The sequence below is a fragment of the Leopardus geoffroyi genome, chromosome C1 (genome assembly GCF_018350155.1).
Source record: "Leopardus geoffroyi isolate Oge1 chromosome C1, O.geoffroyi_Oge1_pat1.0, whole genome shotgun sequence".
Classification (NCBI taxonomy): Eukaryota; Metazoa; Chordata; class Mammalia; order Carnivora; family Felidae; genus Leopardus; species Leopardus geoffroyi.
In genome coordinates this window covers 15288077-15308078 of record NC_059328.1, presented here as the reverse complement: position 1 = coordinate 15308078, position 20002 = coordinate 15288077, and the positions used below count along the sequence as shown (strand labels likewise).

The 20002-nt window shown below is 39.8% G+C and overlaps 1 protein-coding gene and 1 long non-coding RNA gene across 45 annotated transcripts in view; one reads left to right on the top strand and one right to left on the bottom strand.

The window, feature by feature from the left end:
- EIF4G3 (eukaryotic translation initiation factor 4 gamma 3) overlaps positions 1-20002 on the top strand; it is a 318997-nt gene that overhangs the window by 254457 nt on the left and 44538 nt on the right. For 24 of the 44 annotated variants that reach the window (XM_045475990.1, XM_045475978.1, XM_045475974.1 and 21 more), the window contains 3 exons: positions 16254-16400; positions 16809-17084; positions 18413-18517. In XM_045475990.1, the coding sequence (XP_045331946.1) occupies positions 16254-16400; positions 16809-17084; positions 18413-18517 (528 nt within the window). Of the gene's footprint in view, positions 1-16253; positions 16401-16808; positions 17085-18412; positions 18518-20002 lie in introns of those variants that run through there. The other 20 variants (XM_045475993.1, XM_045475992.1, XM_045475991.1 and 17 more) reach the window with 2 other exon arrangements.
- On the bottom strand, positions 730-12057 carry LOC123597333. The gene is made up of 3 exons (XR_006712084.1): positions 11953-12057; positions 5924-6114; positions 730-780 (listed from the first exon to the last, which is right to left on the bottom strand). It is a non-coding gene; the product is annotated as an uncharacterized LOC123597333 (long non-coding RNA).

The window sequence follows — 20002 nt, the reverse complement described above, 5'->3', positions numbered from 1 at the left end:
CTCAATGTATGAAAGGCATCTTGCTTTACTGAAATATATCGTCACCTCTGGAGGGGATATGGAGACTAGACTGAAATAGGCTTGATATGGTCCCATCCATTGTGAGCAATATTGAATAAGGTTTAAATTAGTAATGTGAAATTATTGTCATGAGCAGCCTACTTTTCCAGGTGTGTTTGCTTATAGAAAGAAAGTGAATGCTTGTATTCAGAGTTAATTCCAAACTAAAAAATATAGTTGCTCTAATTTGAGCCTTGGTGAAAATGATAGGATAGTTGAGGTCATAAAAGGTTCAAAACTGATCATTTCATCTCTTAGCAACTATTAGATTTCTTTCTCTTTACATTGTCCACAGCCATTTAATATCTACAGCCTGTCAAATCTAGGGCAAGACAGAATGGGAGACCAAAGAGCTTCTGGTTAGTGCTCATTGCCCTCTGTTCTGCAGTCAGAAAATTACCATGTACCATCTGTGTTTTCTCTGCCTGTTACTGTTACCAAGGTACTATTTGTGTCACAGACGTGTGTCCTTTCACCATTTGAGTTTTTTCTTAATTATCACAACTCATTGTCATTGTGCCTTGCTATGAAAATGCACAATTCTATCATTCTACCAGAGGTAGGTAAGTTTGTTATGACTTGGAAAGGTTATCTCTTCTGTCTTTAAGGAATTTAAAATTCATATTGAAAAAAAACCCACCATTAGCAGGAAAAAAAAAAATCACTTACAGCATATTCTGTGATGTTGCAATATGTCGATGCCTGAATGGATGGTCTAGACTGAAAAATTAAGTAGGACAAAAATGAAATGACTATGTTGGTGGTAGACTGACAGACTTATAAAACAGGTAGAGTTCAAGTTGGGCCTGAGGCGGGGGAGGGGGCAAGGATAGAGCCAGAAGAGCTCACATCTGAGGCAGCACGTGGCATAGCTGTCACAGACACAGGCTTTGAGTCTCATGGTTCTGACTTTAAATTTTAAATTTGACTTCCTACTCTGCAAGTTGCAAACTTTGTAATAAACTATAGTGAACTGTTACAAACTTTGTAACTTTATGAAATTACATAACCTTAGCCTCAGTTTTTAATCCATAAAATAAGATTAAGTCATACAATCTGAGGCTATTATAATGATAATATTTAATAATAAAGTGAATTTATTAATAAAAAAACATAATGAGATGGTGTATGTAAAGTTCCTAGCTCAGTATTTGACCTGTAGTAATTCTTAAATAATTCAAAAATATATTGGTGGTTGTAAAGGTCCTGAAATGCTATCTGTAGAATGAGGATGATTTATAATAACAGAAACCATCTGTTCAGCAGCTACTGGGTTACATTATGGGTAGATGCTTTATATATATTATTTTTAATGGTTCTTATAACCCTGAAAAAGGTCAATATTAGTAGCCCCACCTTACTGAATTAGAAACTGAGGCTTAATAAAGGATAAATAACATGCTTAAGGTCACACAACTAGTAAGTGGCAGTACTAGAATCCTAGTCTAGGATTATTCAATCACTTGCCATATTGCCTTTGAACGTGTGCCGTACCGTAGTTATCTGAAAGCAAACTAATTCTCCATCTCGCGCCTCTCATTTTCCATGTGGCTGCCTTGACATCTCATGGTCCCTCATTAGAAGTAAGACTAGATCCCAGATCTCCTGGCTCATATTTTAGTGCTCCTTACTAATTTCAGATTTACTCCTATAGGCAGTGAAGGATCGTTAATGATTTTTTAATAGAAGAGTATCCTTGATGAAAATAGCCTTTGAAAAAGCCTGGCAATAATAGAAGTTAGATTAAAATAGGAAGAAATTCGCGTCAGGCTCTGGGCTGATGGCTCAGAGCCTGGAGCCTGTTTCCGATTCTGTGTCTCCCTCTCTCTCTGCCCCTCCCCCGTTCATGCTCTGTCTCTCTCTGTCCCAAAAATAAATAAACGTTAAAAAAAAAAAAAAAGAAAGAAAAAGGGGCGCCTGGGTGGTGCAGTCTGTTAAGCGTCCGACTTCAGCCAGGTCGCGATCTCGCGGTCCGTGAGTTCGAGCCCCACGTCAGGCTCTGGGCTGATGGCTCAGAGCCTGGAGCCTGTTTCCGATTCTGTGTCTCCCTCTCTCTCTGCCCCTCCCTCGTTCATGCTCTGTCTCTCTCTGTCCCAAAAATAAATAAACGTTGAAAAAAAAATTAAAAAAAAAATAGGAAGAAATTATAGATAAGCCAACTACTTCTGTGAATTTTGTTATGATTCACTCTTTTAAAAATAATATTGGTTAGGGGCGCCTGGGTGGCGCAGTCGGTTAAGCGTCCGACTTCAGCCAGGTCACGATCTCGCGGTCCGTGAGTTCGAGCCCCGCGTCGGGCTCTGGGCTGATGGCTCAGAGCCTGGAGCCTGTTTCCGATTCTGTGTCTCCCTCTCTCTCTGCCCCTCCCCCGTTCATGCTCTGTCTCTCTCTGTCCCAAAAATAAATAAACGTTGAAAAAAAAAAAATTAAAAAAAAATAATAATAATAATATTGGTTAAACTTTACTGGATTATCTTAAATTAAAAAATAACTTCTTAGAATAAGTTCAGCAATATAGAAGTATTCACAGAAAAAGGTACTACTCTTTTCTTGCAGCCCCACCAGTTACACTTCCCTTCCCAAGGCAGTCAGTGGGAATGGCATGGATGTGTACGTCCACGATCTTATTTATGTTCATAAAACTATATAAAAACATAGGCCTATGTATAAAGAAAATACTTTTGGGTTTGTATTAAATTATATATGTATTTTTTGCAGTTTCCTTTTTTTTCCACTTAATATGTTTGTGCATATCCCTAGGTCACTAAGATAGATTTTACTCATACTTTGTTAGTAGTTGCATAATATTTCAAAATATATGTATACCATAAGTTTTCCAGCCTTTTTCTCTCTCTCCCTCCTCTTTTACCCCCTGTTGTTTCTAGTTTTTTGGTTTTGGGGGTTTTCTTGCACCCACAAGCAGTGCTGCAATAAACACCAAAGTATATTTATCATTACATGCTGAAGCTTTTACTTTTTTAGCATAAATTCCCCCAGAGTTATATCATTAACCAAAGGATATATTTTTTAAAACTTTTTTTAAGTTACGTTAACTTTTTATTTAAGTTTTATTTGTGAGAGAGTAAAGCCAGCAGGCAGAGAGAGAGGGGGACAGAGGATCCAAAGTGGCCTCTGCACTGACAGCAGAGCGCCAGATGTGGGGCTTGAACTCGCAAACCATGAGACCATGACCTGAGCTGAACTCAAGAGTTGAATGTTTAAGTGACTGAACCATCCAAGCGCCCCTAAACATTTTTTATTGAAATGTAACAGACAGGGGCTTCTGGGTGACTCAGTCAGTTAAGCGTCCGACTTCGGCTTAGGTTATGATCTCACAATCTGAGTTCGAGCCCTGAGTCAGGCTCTGTGCTGACAGCTCAGAGCCTGGAGTCTGCTTTGGTTTCTGTGTCTCCCTTTTTCTCTGTCCCTCCCCTACTCGTGCGCTCTCTCACTCTCTCTCTCTCTCTCTCTCTCAAAAAAAAAAATTCGGGGGGGTCTGACGCCTGGGTGGCTCAATCAGTTGGACGTCCAATTTCCGCTCAGGTCATGATCTCAGTTTGTGAGTTCGAGTCACATGTTGGGTTCTGTGCTGACAGCTCAGAGCCTAGAGCCTGTTTCTGTTGTGTCTCCCTCTCTCTCTTCCCCTCCTCTGCTCACCTTCCCTCCCTCTCTCTCTCTCTCTCTCCCTCCCTCCCCCCCTAAAATAAATAAATTTTTAAAAATTAAAAAATAACAAAAAAACTTGGAAAAAAGAAATATAGCATACATGGTATTTGGGAAAAGAAAAATTCCTTATTTGTTACTTTTGTAAAATTTAATGATATGATTTCTTCATGGCTGATTTTAAGCCAGGGACAGTTTGACAGTTAACTCACAAAATTTCTACCAAATAGCTGACTCTTACAAACCACCACAAGCTAGCTTTAGCGCCTGTAGAAAGAGCATACAAATTATTAGTGTATAGCTCAGTGTTATTTCAACAAAGTGAGCATACGTACCTACCACCCTGGTCAATAAATAAAACTGTATCCTTCCCTCTTTCTTAAAGGTAAACCACTGTCCTGACTTCAATATCATAGCTGATACACTTTTGCGATACTGAGGGCCTGAAATAAAAGGGGGCAATGAGAATGGACTCAATGGTTCCTACTACATAGAAAATTTAAATATCAGATGAATAATGAAAGTCTAAATAATAAATTAGACTAATATTTTAGGAGGAAATTGAGGAGACTATCTTCATCAAGTTTTGAGTGGGGATTCAAAGTGAGATTAGGATTCAAAGTGAGTAATAGGAAAATAGTATCAAATTTGTTAAAATTTGCAGTCATTGGTGTGCAGCAAATGATACCATACGTAAAATAGAAAGATAAAGCCACAGCATGGGAGATCTATTTGGAATACACGTAACTGATAAAATGTTATTATATAGAATTAAGGAGAAAAGATATAAAATAGCCCCGTTAAAAAAAAAATGGGCATTTTATAGAAATGAAAATCCATTGGCTGATGAACTTAACAAAAGATATTCAGTGTTGTTCATGATTTGGGAAATGACAAGTAAACCACAATTCTGTACAAGTCACACTTGTTACAATTTTAAAAAATGAAATAATTTAAAAGTGTTGAGAGTTAAATACACTTTCACTTTGGTGAGTATTTAGACAGTAATGTTGAAGATGGGCATATTCTATTCCTCAAGAATTTACTTCTTGGGGGGCGCCTGGGTGGCGCAGTCGGTTGGGCGTCCGACTTCAGCCAGGTCACAATCTCGAGGTCCGTGAGTTCGAGCCCCGCATCAGGCTCTGGGCTGATGGCTCAGAGCCTGGAGCCTGTTTCCGATTCTGTGTCTCCCTCTCTCTCTGCCCCTCCCCCGTTCATGCTCTGCCTCTCTCTGTCCCAAAAATAAATAAACGTTGAAAAAAAAAAAAAATTAAAAAAAAAAAAAAAAGAATTTACTTCTTGGTATATACCCCAGAGAAATGACCAAATGTACACAAGCCATCTTTTTAAATAATATTTTTTATTGATTTTAACAATGAATAATAGGAAATAACTGAAATACGCCTAAACAAGACAGTATATTATAGTACACCACAATTTATTTGGTCAGTGGATTTGAATAATATATATACATAGCAGTTAAAATTAATGAACTAATACTAAATGGTATTAGCATGTGTCAACCCCAAAAATAGTATTGAATAACAGTATGACATTCAGTAATTTTTTATAATATGCAAAATGAAACTTGTTCATATGAAATACATATATAATAAAACTATACCAAATGGAGATACCAAACATCAAATTCAAGGTAAGAGAGAAAAGGAAGTAAGATTAAGGAAAAGTATTCAGAAGTTAGTATTAGGGCTTCTAGTTTTGATAAGTTAGGTGATCCAGACCAACATTCCATGGGTGACAACAATTAGAAAAGTTTGTTAACAAAATATTTAAAAATCTTGAAGGCATCAGAGAGTTAAATGACATAAAGAATTACTAAGACTGGGGCGCCTGTGTGGCTCAGTTGGTTGAGTGTGCCAACTCAATTTTAGTTCAGGTCATGATCTCATGGTTTGTAGGATTGAGCCCCACATTAGGCTCTGGGCTTGGGATTCTCTCTCCCTCTTTCCCTTCCCCTTCCCCTGCTCATGTGTGTGTGCACGTGCTCTTTCTCTCTCAAAATAATTGAACATTAAAATAAAAGAATTACTAAGGCTAAAGTCTTAAAAAAGGTAGAAATCCAAAGAAAATGGAAACATTTAGTAAAATGTCCCCTAGAAGAGGCAACTAAACATCTTGAAAAACTTGTTTTTCATAGACTTGTTGGGCTAGGAGGACAGAATTTGGGACCAGCACTCACCAGAAGAGTGGCTGAAGAGGCTCCAGTAAATCCTGTATTTTAGGTTGGGATTCCAAAGGACTGCATGCTTGAAACAGTTGGATCAGAAATTGACCTGGTCTCACAAGTACTGTATGTAGCTCAACATCAAATGATCTCAGTCCTGGAATTTCGATTATAGTGATTTCAGAGTGTTAGTGCCTGCTAGGTACCTGGAAGAAGCAAGCATGAATCCTTTTTAGAAATTATCTTCTTAGTCTTCAATTATTTCTATGAACAGTTTTTCAAATAAGGTATCCAGCACATAGTTAGAAATAATAAATCTCACAAGGGAAAAAGGCACCATGAATGAGAACCAGCAACAAACAAATGTCCCACAGGGCCTCCAGATACTGGCTTTATCAGGCACAGACATTACATAACTGTACTCATTATGTTCAAGGTGATAAAGACAGGTTGAAATTTTCAACAGAGAATGAGAAAGTTTCAAAGAACTAAATAGAGATGCCAGAACTGAATATATATTATAATAAAATTCAGAACTTAATGGATTGGTTTAATAGCCCTAGATCAGATACAGCTGAAGAAAAGAATTATGAAGTAGAAGATGAGTCTGTAGAATCCAGAATGAAGTACAGAAATACAAAAAAAGAGAAAAATACAGAAGGGAAGGTAAACAATGGAGAAAATTCAAGAAGCTCAAACTTTGCATTACTTCGAGTCCCAAAGGGAGAGAGGATAGAGTGGGAAAAAAGCAATAGTTGAAGAAAATGGCTGAGAAATTTTTTACAAGTGCTGAGATGTTAAAGCCACGGATTGAAGTGATTTACTCTAAACCTCAAGCATGAATTTAAAAATAAATAAAAGGTAAGAAGGAAGGAAAACATTTAGACTGGTTATTGTAAAGCTACTTACAACAAAAGATAAAAAGTAACCAGGGTGGGGGGTAGATATTAAAAAGAATAATATGTAGGTTTCTTAGGACACAATTGTCACTGTGTACAAAATAAAAGACTGGTAAATTGGACTACATTAAAATTAACATGTTTCCTTCAAAAGATATCATTAAGGGAATAAAAATATAGATCACTTATTAGGAAAAGATAATTACAAAAATCCAGTAAAGGATGTATATTAGATTTTTCCCCAAGCTAATAGAAATCATTAAGAGAATAACTTTTTTAAATGGACAATAGACTGAAATCTACATTTCACCAAAAGCCATTCAGATAATACCAACAAACATAATGACATTAACCAACTAGATCTAAAACTACGCATTAACTCCAGATGGCTAATCTTCCCAGAGTTGGCAAATACGTGAGTCACCAGGAACTCAAGCACTGCTGGTGGGAATGTAAGGGGTAAGAAGGGCTCAGCTGTAAAAGCTGAAGTTATTTTTCTGCTTTAACAAACATTTCCATTCTTAAGTATGTATCCAACTGACAAACAATAAATGTACATTTCTTATATACTAGGCAACATATGCAAAAATGTGGGTAGCATTTTTCATAATGGATAAAAACTTTGAAACAATGTTCATAGTAGCGCAGTGAACATGAAACTGTGACTAAATACACATGGATGGATCTCACAAGAATAAACTTTAGCAAGAGAAGCCAGTCCCTAAAGAAATAACATATTGTGTGTGTGATTTGTTTATTTAAAATTCAAAAATGGGGGCGCCTGGGTGGCGCAGTCGGTTGAGCGTCCGACTTCAGCCAGGTCACGATCTCGCGGTCCGTGAGTTCGAGCCCCGCGTCAGGCTCTGGGCTGATGGCTCAGAGCCTGGAGCCTGTTTCCGATTCTGTGTCTCCCTCTCTCTCTGCCCCTCCCCCGTTCATGCTCTGTCTCTCTCTGTCCCAAAAATAAATAAACGTTCAAAAAAAAAAAAATTAAAAAAAAAAAATTCAAAAATGTAATAAAAATAAACTCTGATGTGTGGGGATGCATGTTTAGGCAGTAAAACAAGGAAAAGTAGTTATTATAAACTACAGGATAATGGGGGCTGGGAGATAGTACTGTTTTGGAAGAAAACTTCAAATAGGGCTCTTGGAGATTGTCAGTGTTCTATTTCTTGACCTGGTGCTATGCCTGGTGGTGTGCATGTGAGTTTGTTTTGTCACAATTCATTGAGCTAAAACTTAAATCATTAAACGCAAAATAAAAAGAAGCGATAGAGCAAAATAATAAAATTCTTTGTGCCCTAGAGCTTTACTCCAATGTTTCTTAAAAAGTAAAAGATCTTGGGGCGCCTGGGTGGCGCAGTCGGTTAAGCGTCCGACTTCAGCCAGGTCACAATCTCACGGTCTGTGAGTTTGAGCCCCGCGTCAGGCTCTGGGCTGATGGCTCAGAGCCTGGAGTCTGTTTCCGATTCTGTGTCTCCCTCTCTCTCTGCCCCTCCCCCGTTCATGCTCTGTCTCTCTCTGTCCCAAAAATAAATAAACGTTGAAAAAAAAAAAAAAGTAAAAGATCTAGGGGCGCCAAGGTGGCTCAGCCAGTTGGGCGTCCAACTTCGGCTTAGGTCATGATCTCTCGCAGTTCGTGTGTTTGAGCCCCACGTCGGGCTCTGTGCTGACAGCTCAGGGCCTGGAGCCTGCTTTGGATTCTGTGTCTCCCTCTGTCTTCTGCTCCTCTCTAGCTCATGCTCTGTCTCTCTCTGTCTGAAAAATAAAAGGCTTTGATTTAAAAAAATAAATAAATAAAAGATCTAAAGCAAATATGGAAAAATACTAAGATTTAACAAAGTTGGGTGATAAATACTTAAATGTGCACCATATTATTTTATATGCTGTAAGGAATGAAATGGAGTTTAGCCAATGTTTATTTATTTTTGACAGAGAGAGACAGAGCATGAACTGGGGAGGGGCAGAGAGAGAGGGAGCCACAGAATCCGAAGCAGGCTCCAGGCTCTGTGCTGTCAGCACACAGCCCGACACGGGGCTCGAACTCACAGACTGCAATATCATTACCTGAGCCGAAGTCAGATGCTCAACTGACTGAGCCACCCAGGCACCCCTTAGCCAATTATTTTTTTAAGATGGCATATGCATCTTTGGGCCAATGTTGTCCAAAATCAAAATGTTAATATGTCTCACTAAGGCCAATTAAAGCAAATGTCTTTCCATTTACTATTCTGATGTTTCTTGTGAAATCAAAGAAGAAGGATCTACTCCATGGAATATTTTCCAGACTTTCTTGACCACGGGCACTATTTTGGGTTTGTTATTTGTTTTCATGATAATCATTAGTTTGAGAAATGACACCTCCCAATGGAATAAGAGAAATTGAAGACAGTGAATAAAAAATAAAACTTTCATCTAGGGGAAGTGCTCTCTTTCTGTCCACTGTACTCATTGAGTTATTTAAGTACCTCGATTATCACTGTCAGTGTGTATTATCAAGACAGGTTAAATTGCAAAGTCTTTTTTGCCTGATTCATGATTGTAAGAAACATGTAGACCTATGGCACTTGTCCTGAATCATCAGTGTTGGTCATTCCAAATAATAGAATCTGGTTATGGTTATCTACCCAGTCATACAGTATAGCCATGAGTAGTAAGAGTGTGGAGTAGTGGGAATAATAGCAGTATTTTTTTTTTTTTTTTTTTTTTTGCGGAATATGCTAACCTGTTATGTCTGACTCATTTGATCTTCACAACCATTCTGTCATCCCTCTTCACTAATTCCTCTGAAAGTTAGGAAATTGCCTAAGTAGGGCTTTTATTCTTCTAAAGGTTTCGAGTATTAAATGGTAGAATCTTAAACAATGGACTAGATCAGTGGTCCTCAACCAGGGGTGGTTTTGTTCTTCAGGGGACGTTGGACAATACCTAGAGACATTTTTGGTTATGGCTGCTGGCATCTTAGTAGGCAAAGGCTCAGCATGCCTAACCATCTTACAGTGTACAAGACAGCCCTCACAACAAAGAATTATCCTACCCTCAATGTCATGAGGGCCAAGGTTGGGAAACCTGGCCCAGATTTTTGAGATTTTAAGATTTAAGAGAATACTTGTTCTCAGTTTTGAGCAGTTTTTAAACCTTTTTTCGGCCTCCATGTCATTTACATGGATCACACACCTCCATGTAAAATGTGACTTTGTAGTACTTATGTAGGTGAGGGCTAGAGAAGGCAGTTCTGTTGTGTCAGTTTTCCATGATGCCCTAAAGGATAGGCTTTTAAGCAAGAAATTCTTTAGATTTACAGAGGAAATTGATGTAATAGTTTTGATTTTCCCAAGTTACTCTGTAAATGCCACCTTTATTATTTCCACAGACACATTTATACATGTACACAGCTGCCTGCTCCTCACAGCTGTAAACCTCTGGCACATCAGGCGTAAGGGCATCATAAGAGATAGGAAACGGTGCCTGTGGAATTTGCCGCTGCTTTCACTAGTTCAACCAGGAATGACTGAAAGACCCACAGAACTCCCTTTACAAACTGCACAGCATTTAACTAGAATTCAGTACTTCTTTTAGGATGAGGACCGTTCAGAATGGCAAATGGGGAAGAGTAGATAAGAGAAAACATCCTCTATCTAAATCTGGAGTTAAATAAAAATTTTAGTTGGATTGTTGGTAATTTTAAATGCCTGTGTTTTTCTTTTAATCATAATTCAAATCAAATCCACATCTCAAAAACCCCATTAGCATGTAAACTCCTAAGGAGAGGTACTTTTTCTGGGTTTTTTGTTGCTGCTTTTTTTGTTTTTTCACTGCTAAATTCCCAGTGTCTAGAATGGTTCCTGGCCACATCATAGACTCTCAGACATACATTGGGGATAAGTGGGTAAATGCATGAATGAAAGAATAACAACTTGAGTTTATTATATGCCCAACGTCTGTATTGTTTCTTTTTTTTACTTTTTATCTTTGCTCCGGTAGGCATGTATACCTCAGCTATAAAGGTAGGCACTGAGGGCAGATTTTTGAGCGTTCTGTGTCCTGTTATACCATTTGCAGAAGTTTCATATTGCCACTGCTCAAGTGCTTTAAAGCAAGACATGCAAAGAATGGCAGGATTGAGTATAGGAAGAGTCACTAAGGGAATAAGGGAGACACACTTAAATCTCATCAGAAATAATGCCTGGAAGTACAGACATGAAAAGTCAGCCGTGGGCAACAGCAAGTGGCTAGAGTCAACTGGAGGAGGAGGGACGTGCAGCTCACCTGATAACAGATGAAAAATGCTTTAAAGAAACGTTGAGGAGAAATGACTTACCCTTTCAGAACTCTTTTGAATCTTTTGGGCATCTCTCACCGCTGTATACCTCTTCAGATGTATCTAACCAGCGACACAGTTTGATAGATTTGTTTGTAGTATTTTTGGAGTATGTATTTCGTTCAGTTTCAATAGGTGATTTACTAAGGTCAGGAGATAACTACTGATGGAGGATACTATGTCACCGTGGACTCATGAGTGATAGTTGGGACAATTGGTTGGTTACTGTTCCCTTCACATTTTAGAGCTAACATAGTGGTGCCGCTACATTAGTCATTTCAAATATTTTACCTCAAACCAGGACATGCTTTTAGAGCAAAATGACCCCTAGGCCATGGTAAGCATTGCTGGGACTGGTCCTTTCATTTTCTAGTCTTCCATTTGACTGCTGTAATTAACACACTGCTGGCAGCCATTGCTGACTCTCAAGGAGTTTGATCCTTTCAGGGATAAGAAGTATCTCCCCTCAACACTAGCAAATCTATCAGCAGCAGTACAGGTCCTGTTGCTTGACGAAAATGGCTACCTGATGCTGGCAACATTCGTAACCAAGATTGCTGGGTGACCGGTACGTGGACAGGTCTCCTCCCAATATGAGATGACACGCAGTTTACTATTGTGTAAACATGAAAAGCTTAGGTGCTCTCCAGTGTTCTAGCTTACCAAACAGCCTTACTGAAATATTCCCCCTGACTCCCTTACTCCCTGAGCAACTTCCTCAAGCAACTCATTTAAAACACATTATCTTAGTTTTGATCATGGACTACTGCTTAATGAAAATGATAGTTATCTAAAGAGATCTTTTTCTCACTGTTGTACATCACCTTTGATTTTTGCTATTATCCATAATCACACTTGCAGACGTCTGCCTTGTCTATTGTTAAAGACTGTTTGTTCGTGTCCCACACCCCTAGATCATATGTTCAAGTCCTTACCCTGTCTGATGGTACTAGTAGGTGGGGCCTTTGGAAGGTAATTAGGTGTAGATGAGGTCATAAGGGTGGAGCCTCCATGGTGAGATTAGTGCCTTTATAGGGAGAGGAAGAGATACTAGAGGTTCCTGTCTCCACCACTTGAGGATGTATGAGAAAGCAGCAGTCTGTAAACCAGGAAAAGGGTGTTCGCTAAGAACTGAGTCTACTGGCACGTTAGTCTTAGTCTTCCAAACTCCAGAACTGTGAGAAATAAATGTTGTTTAAGCCCCCATTCTATGGTATTATAGCAGCCCTAGCAGACCGAGACATTCACTCTTCCTGTCTATTCTAACTAAACAATTTCATTGGGTCTTCTACACTTGATCTTAGCCAAAAGGCCGAGAAGCGATTTTCATTGGGTCTTCTGACCAGTCAGTGTCCAGCAGACAACAAGGCTGACTTAATAATGTCATCATCCTGTTGAATTTATCATCTCAAGAACAAAAAAATGGCATCACCAGCCATTCTCAGAGAACATGTTCTCGTTAGCCTATTTCCATATTTCCACCCTGTTAATAATCATCCCTGAGGACATTAAAATCATGTTCCCAAACAAGTCTTCAGGGGGCATTCATCCGCTTGAAGATAAATGTACTTGCCGATCTGTGGCCATTCATTCCACTGATTGTTTGTTGTCAGTATCTTCATTTGACCGTATCTAAAACACTTCCGCATAATCATGCTTTTTAGGACCTATACATGTGAAATCTCTCATTGTCCTCATTTGCGGATAACAGATGGTCATTTCTCTTGCTGTTTGTGGTTTTCTCCCTAATTACTTGGTGAGCTAACTTTGTTTATATATTTTCTTTGATATCTGCATTACTATAATTTAGATTACCCTGAATTTTTAATCATAAACATGTGAAATGCAGCTCCCAGTGTATAAATATAGCTATATTAGTTTATTAGACTCTTGATGATGTGCCAGCCACTATCATTTGCATTACTTAAACTGCCCTCATGTAATTTCCAGTAAGATGTTATCATCCCCGTTTAGAAAGAAATAGATGTTTGGTAAAGCTAAGTAATAACTTGGCCAAAGTCACCTGGCAGAGCTGGAGTTAAGACTGTCTCCAAAGTACCTGTTTCAACAGCTATTTTATAATGTCCCTCATCTGCAGTCATTGGAATGCCTCCTTTGCAGTGGAAGGGATTGAAGCTTAATGTTCAGTGTTTCAAATATCCCATCCTCTGTGACTTACATAGTGCTTCCACTAAACCCACTTCATTAGATGCTCAAAGCTGTCCTCTGGGTTAGACACAGGTATTGTGTTTCCCTTGTTCTGGAGGATGAAACTGAAACTTGGGTTAAAAGAATTGCCTTTAGGAGTGGCTCAGTCAGTTAGGTGTCCGGCTCTTGATTTCGGCTCAGGTCATGATCTTACAGTTTGTGGGGTCAAGCTTGTCAGCACGTAGTCTGCTTGGGATCCTCTCTCTCCCTCTCTCTCTGCCCCTGCCCACCCCCCCCCCCACCCCCAATAAACATTTTTAAGAAAAGAATTGCTTTTAAGTATATATATCTTCTGATCCTTTTTTTAAAGTTTGGGGGGGGGGGGCTGAGCAGGGGAGGGGCAGAGAGAGAGCGAGGAAGAGAGAATCCCAAGCAGGCTCCGCACCATCAGACACAGGGCTAGAACCCACAAACCGTGAGATCATGACCTGAGCTGAAATCAAGAGCCTGACACCTAACTGACTGAGCCACCCAGGCTCCCCTCTCTTTTGTTCTTTAACCCAAAACTTTGAATAGCCTTCCTTATGGAAAAGGTCTAAAAGGTTTAGCTTTTTACACTTTTTGTATAGGGAAGCTCTCCCTTGCCTTTTGCCATTTCTACTTGTTTCCTGTAAATCAAACTGTCACAAGTTTTATTTATTTAATCTTTTTGATTCATTTTCATTCTGGTCCCTCTCACCGTGAGACAGTGGCTTAGAGTTTTATACTGTTGTCCACATTCTCTTCATTTTCTGCATGGTACAATCTGTAATACAAGAAACATCTCTTTAGAGCTGATAGATTGTGGCCCAGGTGATTTTTGTCTTACCAGTTATGCCTGTAGTATTAATATAGGTGATGCTGGTAAACATCCCAAGAAGCAGGATAGATCTGGCTGGTTTTCTGTGTTTCAACAAAACACCAAGTTGGAAATACCTGCTGGTTTTTTCTTCTGCTGATTTTTTAAAGTTTTAGTTTGTTCTGGAACCTGATATCATGTTGTTGTTCTATTACATACTACCTTGCTTGTGGATGTGCTTTTTGGTTCTCTTTCGTAGTGCATCGTTGTATATTCTAAATAGAGTCCACTTTTGGTTTTTGCTTTGGAAAACCTTTGTTTTCATGTAGCATTTTTCTTTTCTTTCTTTTTTGTTTTTAAACTTAGTCTTTTTTTTTTAAGTTTATTTTATTTTTGAGAGAGAGAGAGACAGAAACAGAGACAGAGCGGGAGAAGGGCAGAGAGAGCGGGAGACACAGAACCCAAAGCAGGCTCCAGGCTCTGAGCTGTCCGTGAAATCATGACCTGAGCTGAAGTCAGACACTTAACCAGCTTGAGGCACCCAGGCACCCCAGCATTTCTTTTCTTGAAGGCTGATTAAATGCCTGCCTTCACATGCAATTGTTGAGTAGGCCTGCCTGAAATGATCTGTAGTCACTTGCATTTTTATGGCCTGAATTTGGAGTTAAGGACATCTTAGCTTTTTTTTTTTTTTTTTTTTTTTTTTTTAATGTGTGTCAAAAAAAAAAAAAAAATTGGTGATCTTACCCTCTTCCTGAGTTAATATTTCCTGCTGGCGGGGGGCAGGAAGGTGTAATGAAACACTTGCTCTCTTGGTTGGTTAGAACCGGACTTGTTGGGGTGCCTGGCTGACTCAGTCAGTAGAGTGTGCGACTCTTGATCTTGGGCTTGTGAGTTTGAGCCCTACGTCGGGTATAGAGATCACCTTAAAATAAAATCTTAAAAAGAAGAACTGGTCTGTTAAATGGTCTTTTATGTGTCATAGGGAATCTCTCGGAGAGTGTCCGTCAGTTCTAGCACAGACCCAGTATAGCATCATAGTACTCAGTTCTCAAGAAGTTTCTCTAGCCATTCAGCCTGAATCAGCAGCTCTCCCAAGTCCATTGTGGTTGGTAACAGTAACTTGTTTGTGAGTATAAATATAGGACGTTCTGTGTTTTACCAGGTTCTCCCATTAAACTTAGGGCAAAGACCATGCATTTCATTCAGAATTTTGGGACCCACTTTGTGATTCCAGAAAAATCATTTTGCCATGTTACACAGTAGCTGTTCAGAATGACACTCTGGGGCATTTCATCTAAAAAATGGTATATTTTAGTCAGTCATTGCACCAGTCCACTTTCTTATAAGAACGGCTCTGCGTTTGGTTACAAATAACCTTTAAGATACCAGCTATTGCTGTTACTAGAAAGCAGTTATGAGACTTGAATGGAAACCTTGTACACATCCTGCCTCCAGGGTTCTACCCTGTCCAGTCTGGGTCTTCCTGTGTGTCAAAGAATGTTTCTAAGGTGGCCATTTTTTAGATTGAACCTTTGGAAAACTAGTATTTTCTTTTGGCACATAAAAAGTAATCAGTAAACATAGTGTATTGATAGTACAGGGAAGTACCAGCATCACAGTTATGACTTTCCCCTGAAGACGAGGTATCTCAAAAATCCTTAAAGTGGTCCCCCTCTTCTGCTTTTTTTCTAGAATAAGGACCCTACCCACAACAGTTTTCCTATAGCCATGAAATTGTCCCCTGCTTTATGTCATTTCTGTTTGTTCCTTTAAACCTTTAAACTTAACTACGGTGGTAATAGAAAAACAAAAGTAATAACCCTGTAGAGCTACAAAGGTCTAGGTAAGGGCGGAGTCATAGTTGTTACAATATTACATGGACATCAAAGTCAACTAGAGGCAAACCAGCCATAAAAGGTACAGTACACTTATATGAGAGGAATGTATATCTTTTCTGTATAAAATTTAAGACATGTTACCATTAAACACAAACTGCCTGAAGCTAAATCGTGTACCTCTTTTAGAAGCTTTCCTGTAGTTCAGTCAGCATTATTTTGTATAAAATAGATATTTTGAGAAAATGATTGAATGTCTTAAGTAATCTTGATGTTTTGGCATTTTCCTGTATGGATGCAGCTGAAAGTACCCATGGCAGACAAACCTGGTAACACAGTGAATTTCCGGAAGCTGCTCCTGAACCGTTGCCAGAAAGAGTTTGAAAAAGATAAAGCAGATGATGATGTCTTTGAAAAGAAGCAGAAAGAACTCGAGGCTGCCAGTGCTGTGAGTATTTTCACAGGAAAGCAGTGCGCTTATGCTTCTGAGTGTTACCAAATAGAATTTTCATGAAACCGGCTACATTTCCCTGCTATGTCAGTAGATGCCTTATGGCCTTTTTTTCATGTGGAGATACAGTATTGAAGTTCAGGGGAATGCTTTATTCTTTTTCGTGCTGCATGGTTGAGCAACTAAACCTTCCCAGATAGGAATTCAGAGCCTGGATCCCAGAGAGGTCACTGAGTTCCCGAAATCTCCTGAGATGGATGCAAATTTTGGGGGGTAGTTTAGTTTTCTGAGGAATAGAACAGGTCTAAAGTTGCTTTCAGATTTTCACAGGGTATCCCTGACCCCACAAAGGATAAGACCATGAGTCAGAGTGTGTGTGTTCCTGTCCTCTCTTGTACCGTACAGTTGTCATCCAAGCTTCTATTGTCATTCCTTACACAACAGCCAGAGGAGAGGACGAGGCTTCATGACGAACTAGAAGAAGCTAAGGACAAAGCCCGGCGGAGATCCATTGGTAACATCAAGTTTATTGGAGAGCTGTTTAAACTCAAGATGCTCACTGAAGCTATCATGCATGACTGTGTGGTGAAGCTGCTGAAGAACCATGACGAGGAGTCCCTGGAGTGCCTCTGCCGCCTGCTCACCACCATAGGCAAAGACCTGGACTTTGAGAAAGCAAAGGTAAAAGCCCACAGTCTCCGAAGCATCCAGTGGGGCCTCGGTTGGGACTGTCAACAAAAGTGTTCCATCTTGCCCCAGTGGTCTGGACTGCTGCTTTTTCTCCTTTGCCCTTCGCACTGTCAGTGTGTGGCCCTCGAGCTCCTTACCACTTTTCCATCACAGGCAGAAGTGAAGAGGGTCCCAGATTAGATGAAGGCCAGTTTGGGAATTGTTCAGATTATTTGTCCCTTGTCCATTTTCTGCATGACCATTTCACAGGCCATTTTTCTGTATAACAGATTGTGGGCAGAAATAAGAGGAGAATAGCTGCTGTGGGCTGGGCTGGGATGGAGGGTGCTACTGAGGTGACGAGCCAGTAGTTTCCTTTCTTCCTTCCTTCCTTCCTTCCTTCCTTCCTTCCTTCCTTCCTTCCTTCCTTTCTCTCTCTCTCTCTCTCTCTTTCTTTCTTTCTTTCTTTCTTTCTCAGTTTGTTTATTTTGAGAGAGAGAGAGAGAACCAGTGGAGGAGATGAACAGAGAGAGGGGGACAGAAGATCTGAAACAGGCTCTGCGCTGACAGCAGTGAGTCTGACGCATGGCTCAAACTCAGGAACCATGAGATCATGACCTGAGCCAAGGTTGGACACTTAACTGACTGAGCCACCCAGGCGCCCCAGAACTAGTAGTTTTCTTACATTTATGCTCTAATCAGCAACAAAGCTATCTAACCATGATAAAAGAAACCGTTAAAAATATTATGGTTCAAACATAACATGGTGCCTTCCACATAAGGGGTAGGAAAATTAGAAATGTTTGCTATAAATAATGTCAGAAATGTTTTGTAACCTCTGAAGCAGCTGGGATTATGTTTGTTTGTGACAGGAAATCCCAAATATCAGTGGTTTATGCAAGATTGAGGTTTATTTCTCACTCACATAAAGTTCAGAGGTAAGAAGTCTGAGGTAGGTCTGGTGGCTCAGAGATGATAAATAATCCAGTTCGTCCAGCTTAAAGTTCTGTCATCCCTAATGTATGGCCCTTGTCCTTATCTTTCTCAGCAGAGAAGGTTGGAAATGGGCAAAGGCTACAGCCACCTCTCTCTTTTAAAGAAGATTCAGGGGCTGCCTGCAGTATAATGCTTCGATTTATATTCTGTTTACCTGTAATCCGTCACAGGAATACAGCCAGCTGCTCAGAATGTGTAACCTTTATTTTGGATGCTTAATTAAAATTTGTACCACATTACCTTTTGTCTATAAGTTGTGTCCTTAGGCCATTTAAAAATTCTGTATGGTAAAATTACACTTGAATTCCTCACTCAGGAATACTAAATGGTTTTACCCCTTGCAGCCACGTATGGACCAGTATTTTAATCAGATGGAGAAAATTGTGAAAGAAAGAAAAACCTCATCTAGGATTCGATTCATGCTTCAGGATGTGATAGACCTAAGGCTGGTAAGTAAGAAAATATAAGCCAGCTACTCCAGTCTCTTTTAAGGAATTGGGTTGGAGAGTGTGTCCTAGTATTTACATAGGTAAGAACTTAATGCTGCAGGAGAGGCTCCCAGAACCTGAGTTGACACACTTCCCTGACATAGCTGTGTGAAAGGACACGAAGCATATACACCTGCCTGTTACATTTCTTCCCTCTAAGCTAATTATCAAACCACATTGCTGTTTTTAAATCCGCTACTCTGAATTCAAACTGGTTAATTAAATTTAGTCTTAGGCTACTAAATATTCAGGAGTCCTCATCTTCAACATGATTCCATTTCATTTCCCTGAGCCTTACATTTCTATTCTCTAAAATGGGGGTGTTGCCTCCATTACACATGTGTGGTACAGATTCAGTGAGGTGATCGTGTCAAGTGCCCAGCTCATAGGACATGTTGCTGTTTGTTCTCTGTTGTTTTTCCTGTGTATCCCCTTGTGCTCCTGCCGCTTCTCATTTCTCGTGACAGGTGCAGTGTTTACCACTACCACCTCTTTTGTCTCTTTCTTATTTTAACTCCTGCAGGAAATATACTGCAGCTGACCCTAAACTAGAGAATGTGAATGCAGGTCCTATCCCTTCCCTGCCCTGTACTCAGACCAGATAGCATTGATGATGGTTCTTTATCTTGCTAAGGTTAAATGTGACCTCACGATCCTTTTTATTACTGAAGCCACTACGAGCTGATCAGAATTTTGTGCCTATTTGCCATCCTCGCTTCTAGCACATGTAAACAAATGTAAATAAATAAAAAAGACTTCTTCACCCATGCCTTCTACTACTTGTACTTATATCAGTTGTCGGGATTATGGTGGGAAGGAAAGGGAGAAGTGTAATTGTAAGGAGCAACTTGTCCTAAATAGGATAACCAAAGGCCAGAGAGATGGCACTTTTGTAGGATATCAGAACTATGATATAGGAGGATGAAAAATGCTAGTCATCTTTGATTTAAAACCCCCATGGAATGGGATACGAACTAAGTACCAATAATTCAGATTAAGTCAAGGCCAGAGAGTCCTGAGCTTTCTTGATTCCTCTTCTGGTTCCTCTTTACAAATATACAAGATGATTTTTTTGTAGTTAATTAATTTATTTTGAGATAAAGACAGCACAAGTCAGGGAGGGGCAGAGAGAGACAGGGAGGGAGGGAGAAAGAGAGGGAGAGAGAGAATGAGAATCCCAAGCAGGCTTTGTGCTGCCAGCACAGAGCCTGACATGGTGCTTGAATTCATGAAACTGAGATTATGACCTGAGCCAAAAAAAAAGTCAGACACTTTAACCAAATGAGCCACCCAGGCGCCCCACAAGATGATTTTTAAGAAACACATTTGGGGGGTGCCTGGGTGGCTCAATCGGTTAAGCATCCGACTTTGGCTCAGGTCATGATCTCCCGGTCTGTGAGCTTGAGCCCCGCATCAGGCTCTCTGTTTGACAGCTCAGAGCCTGGA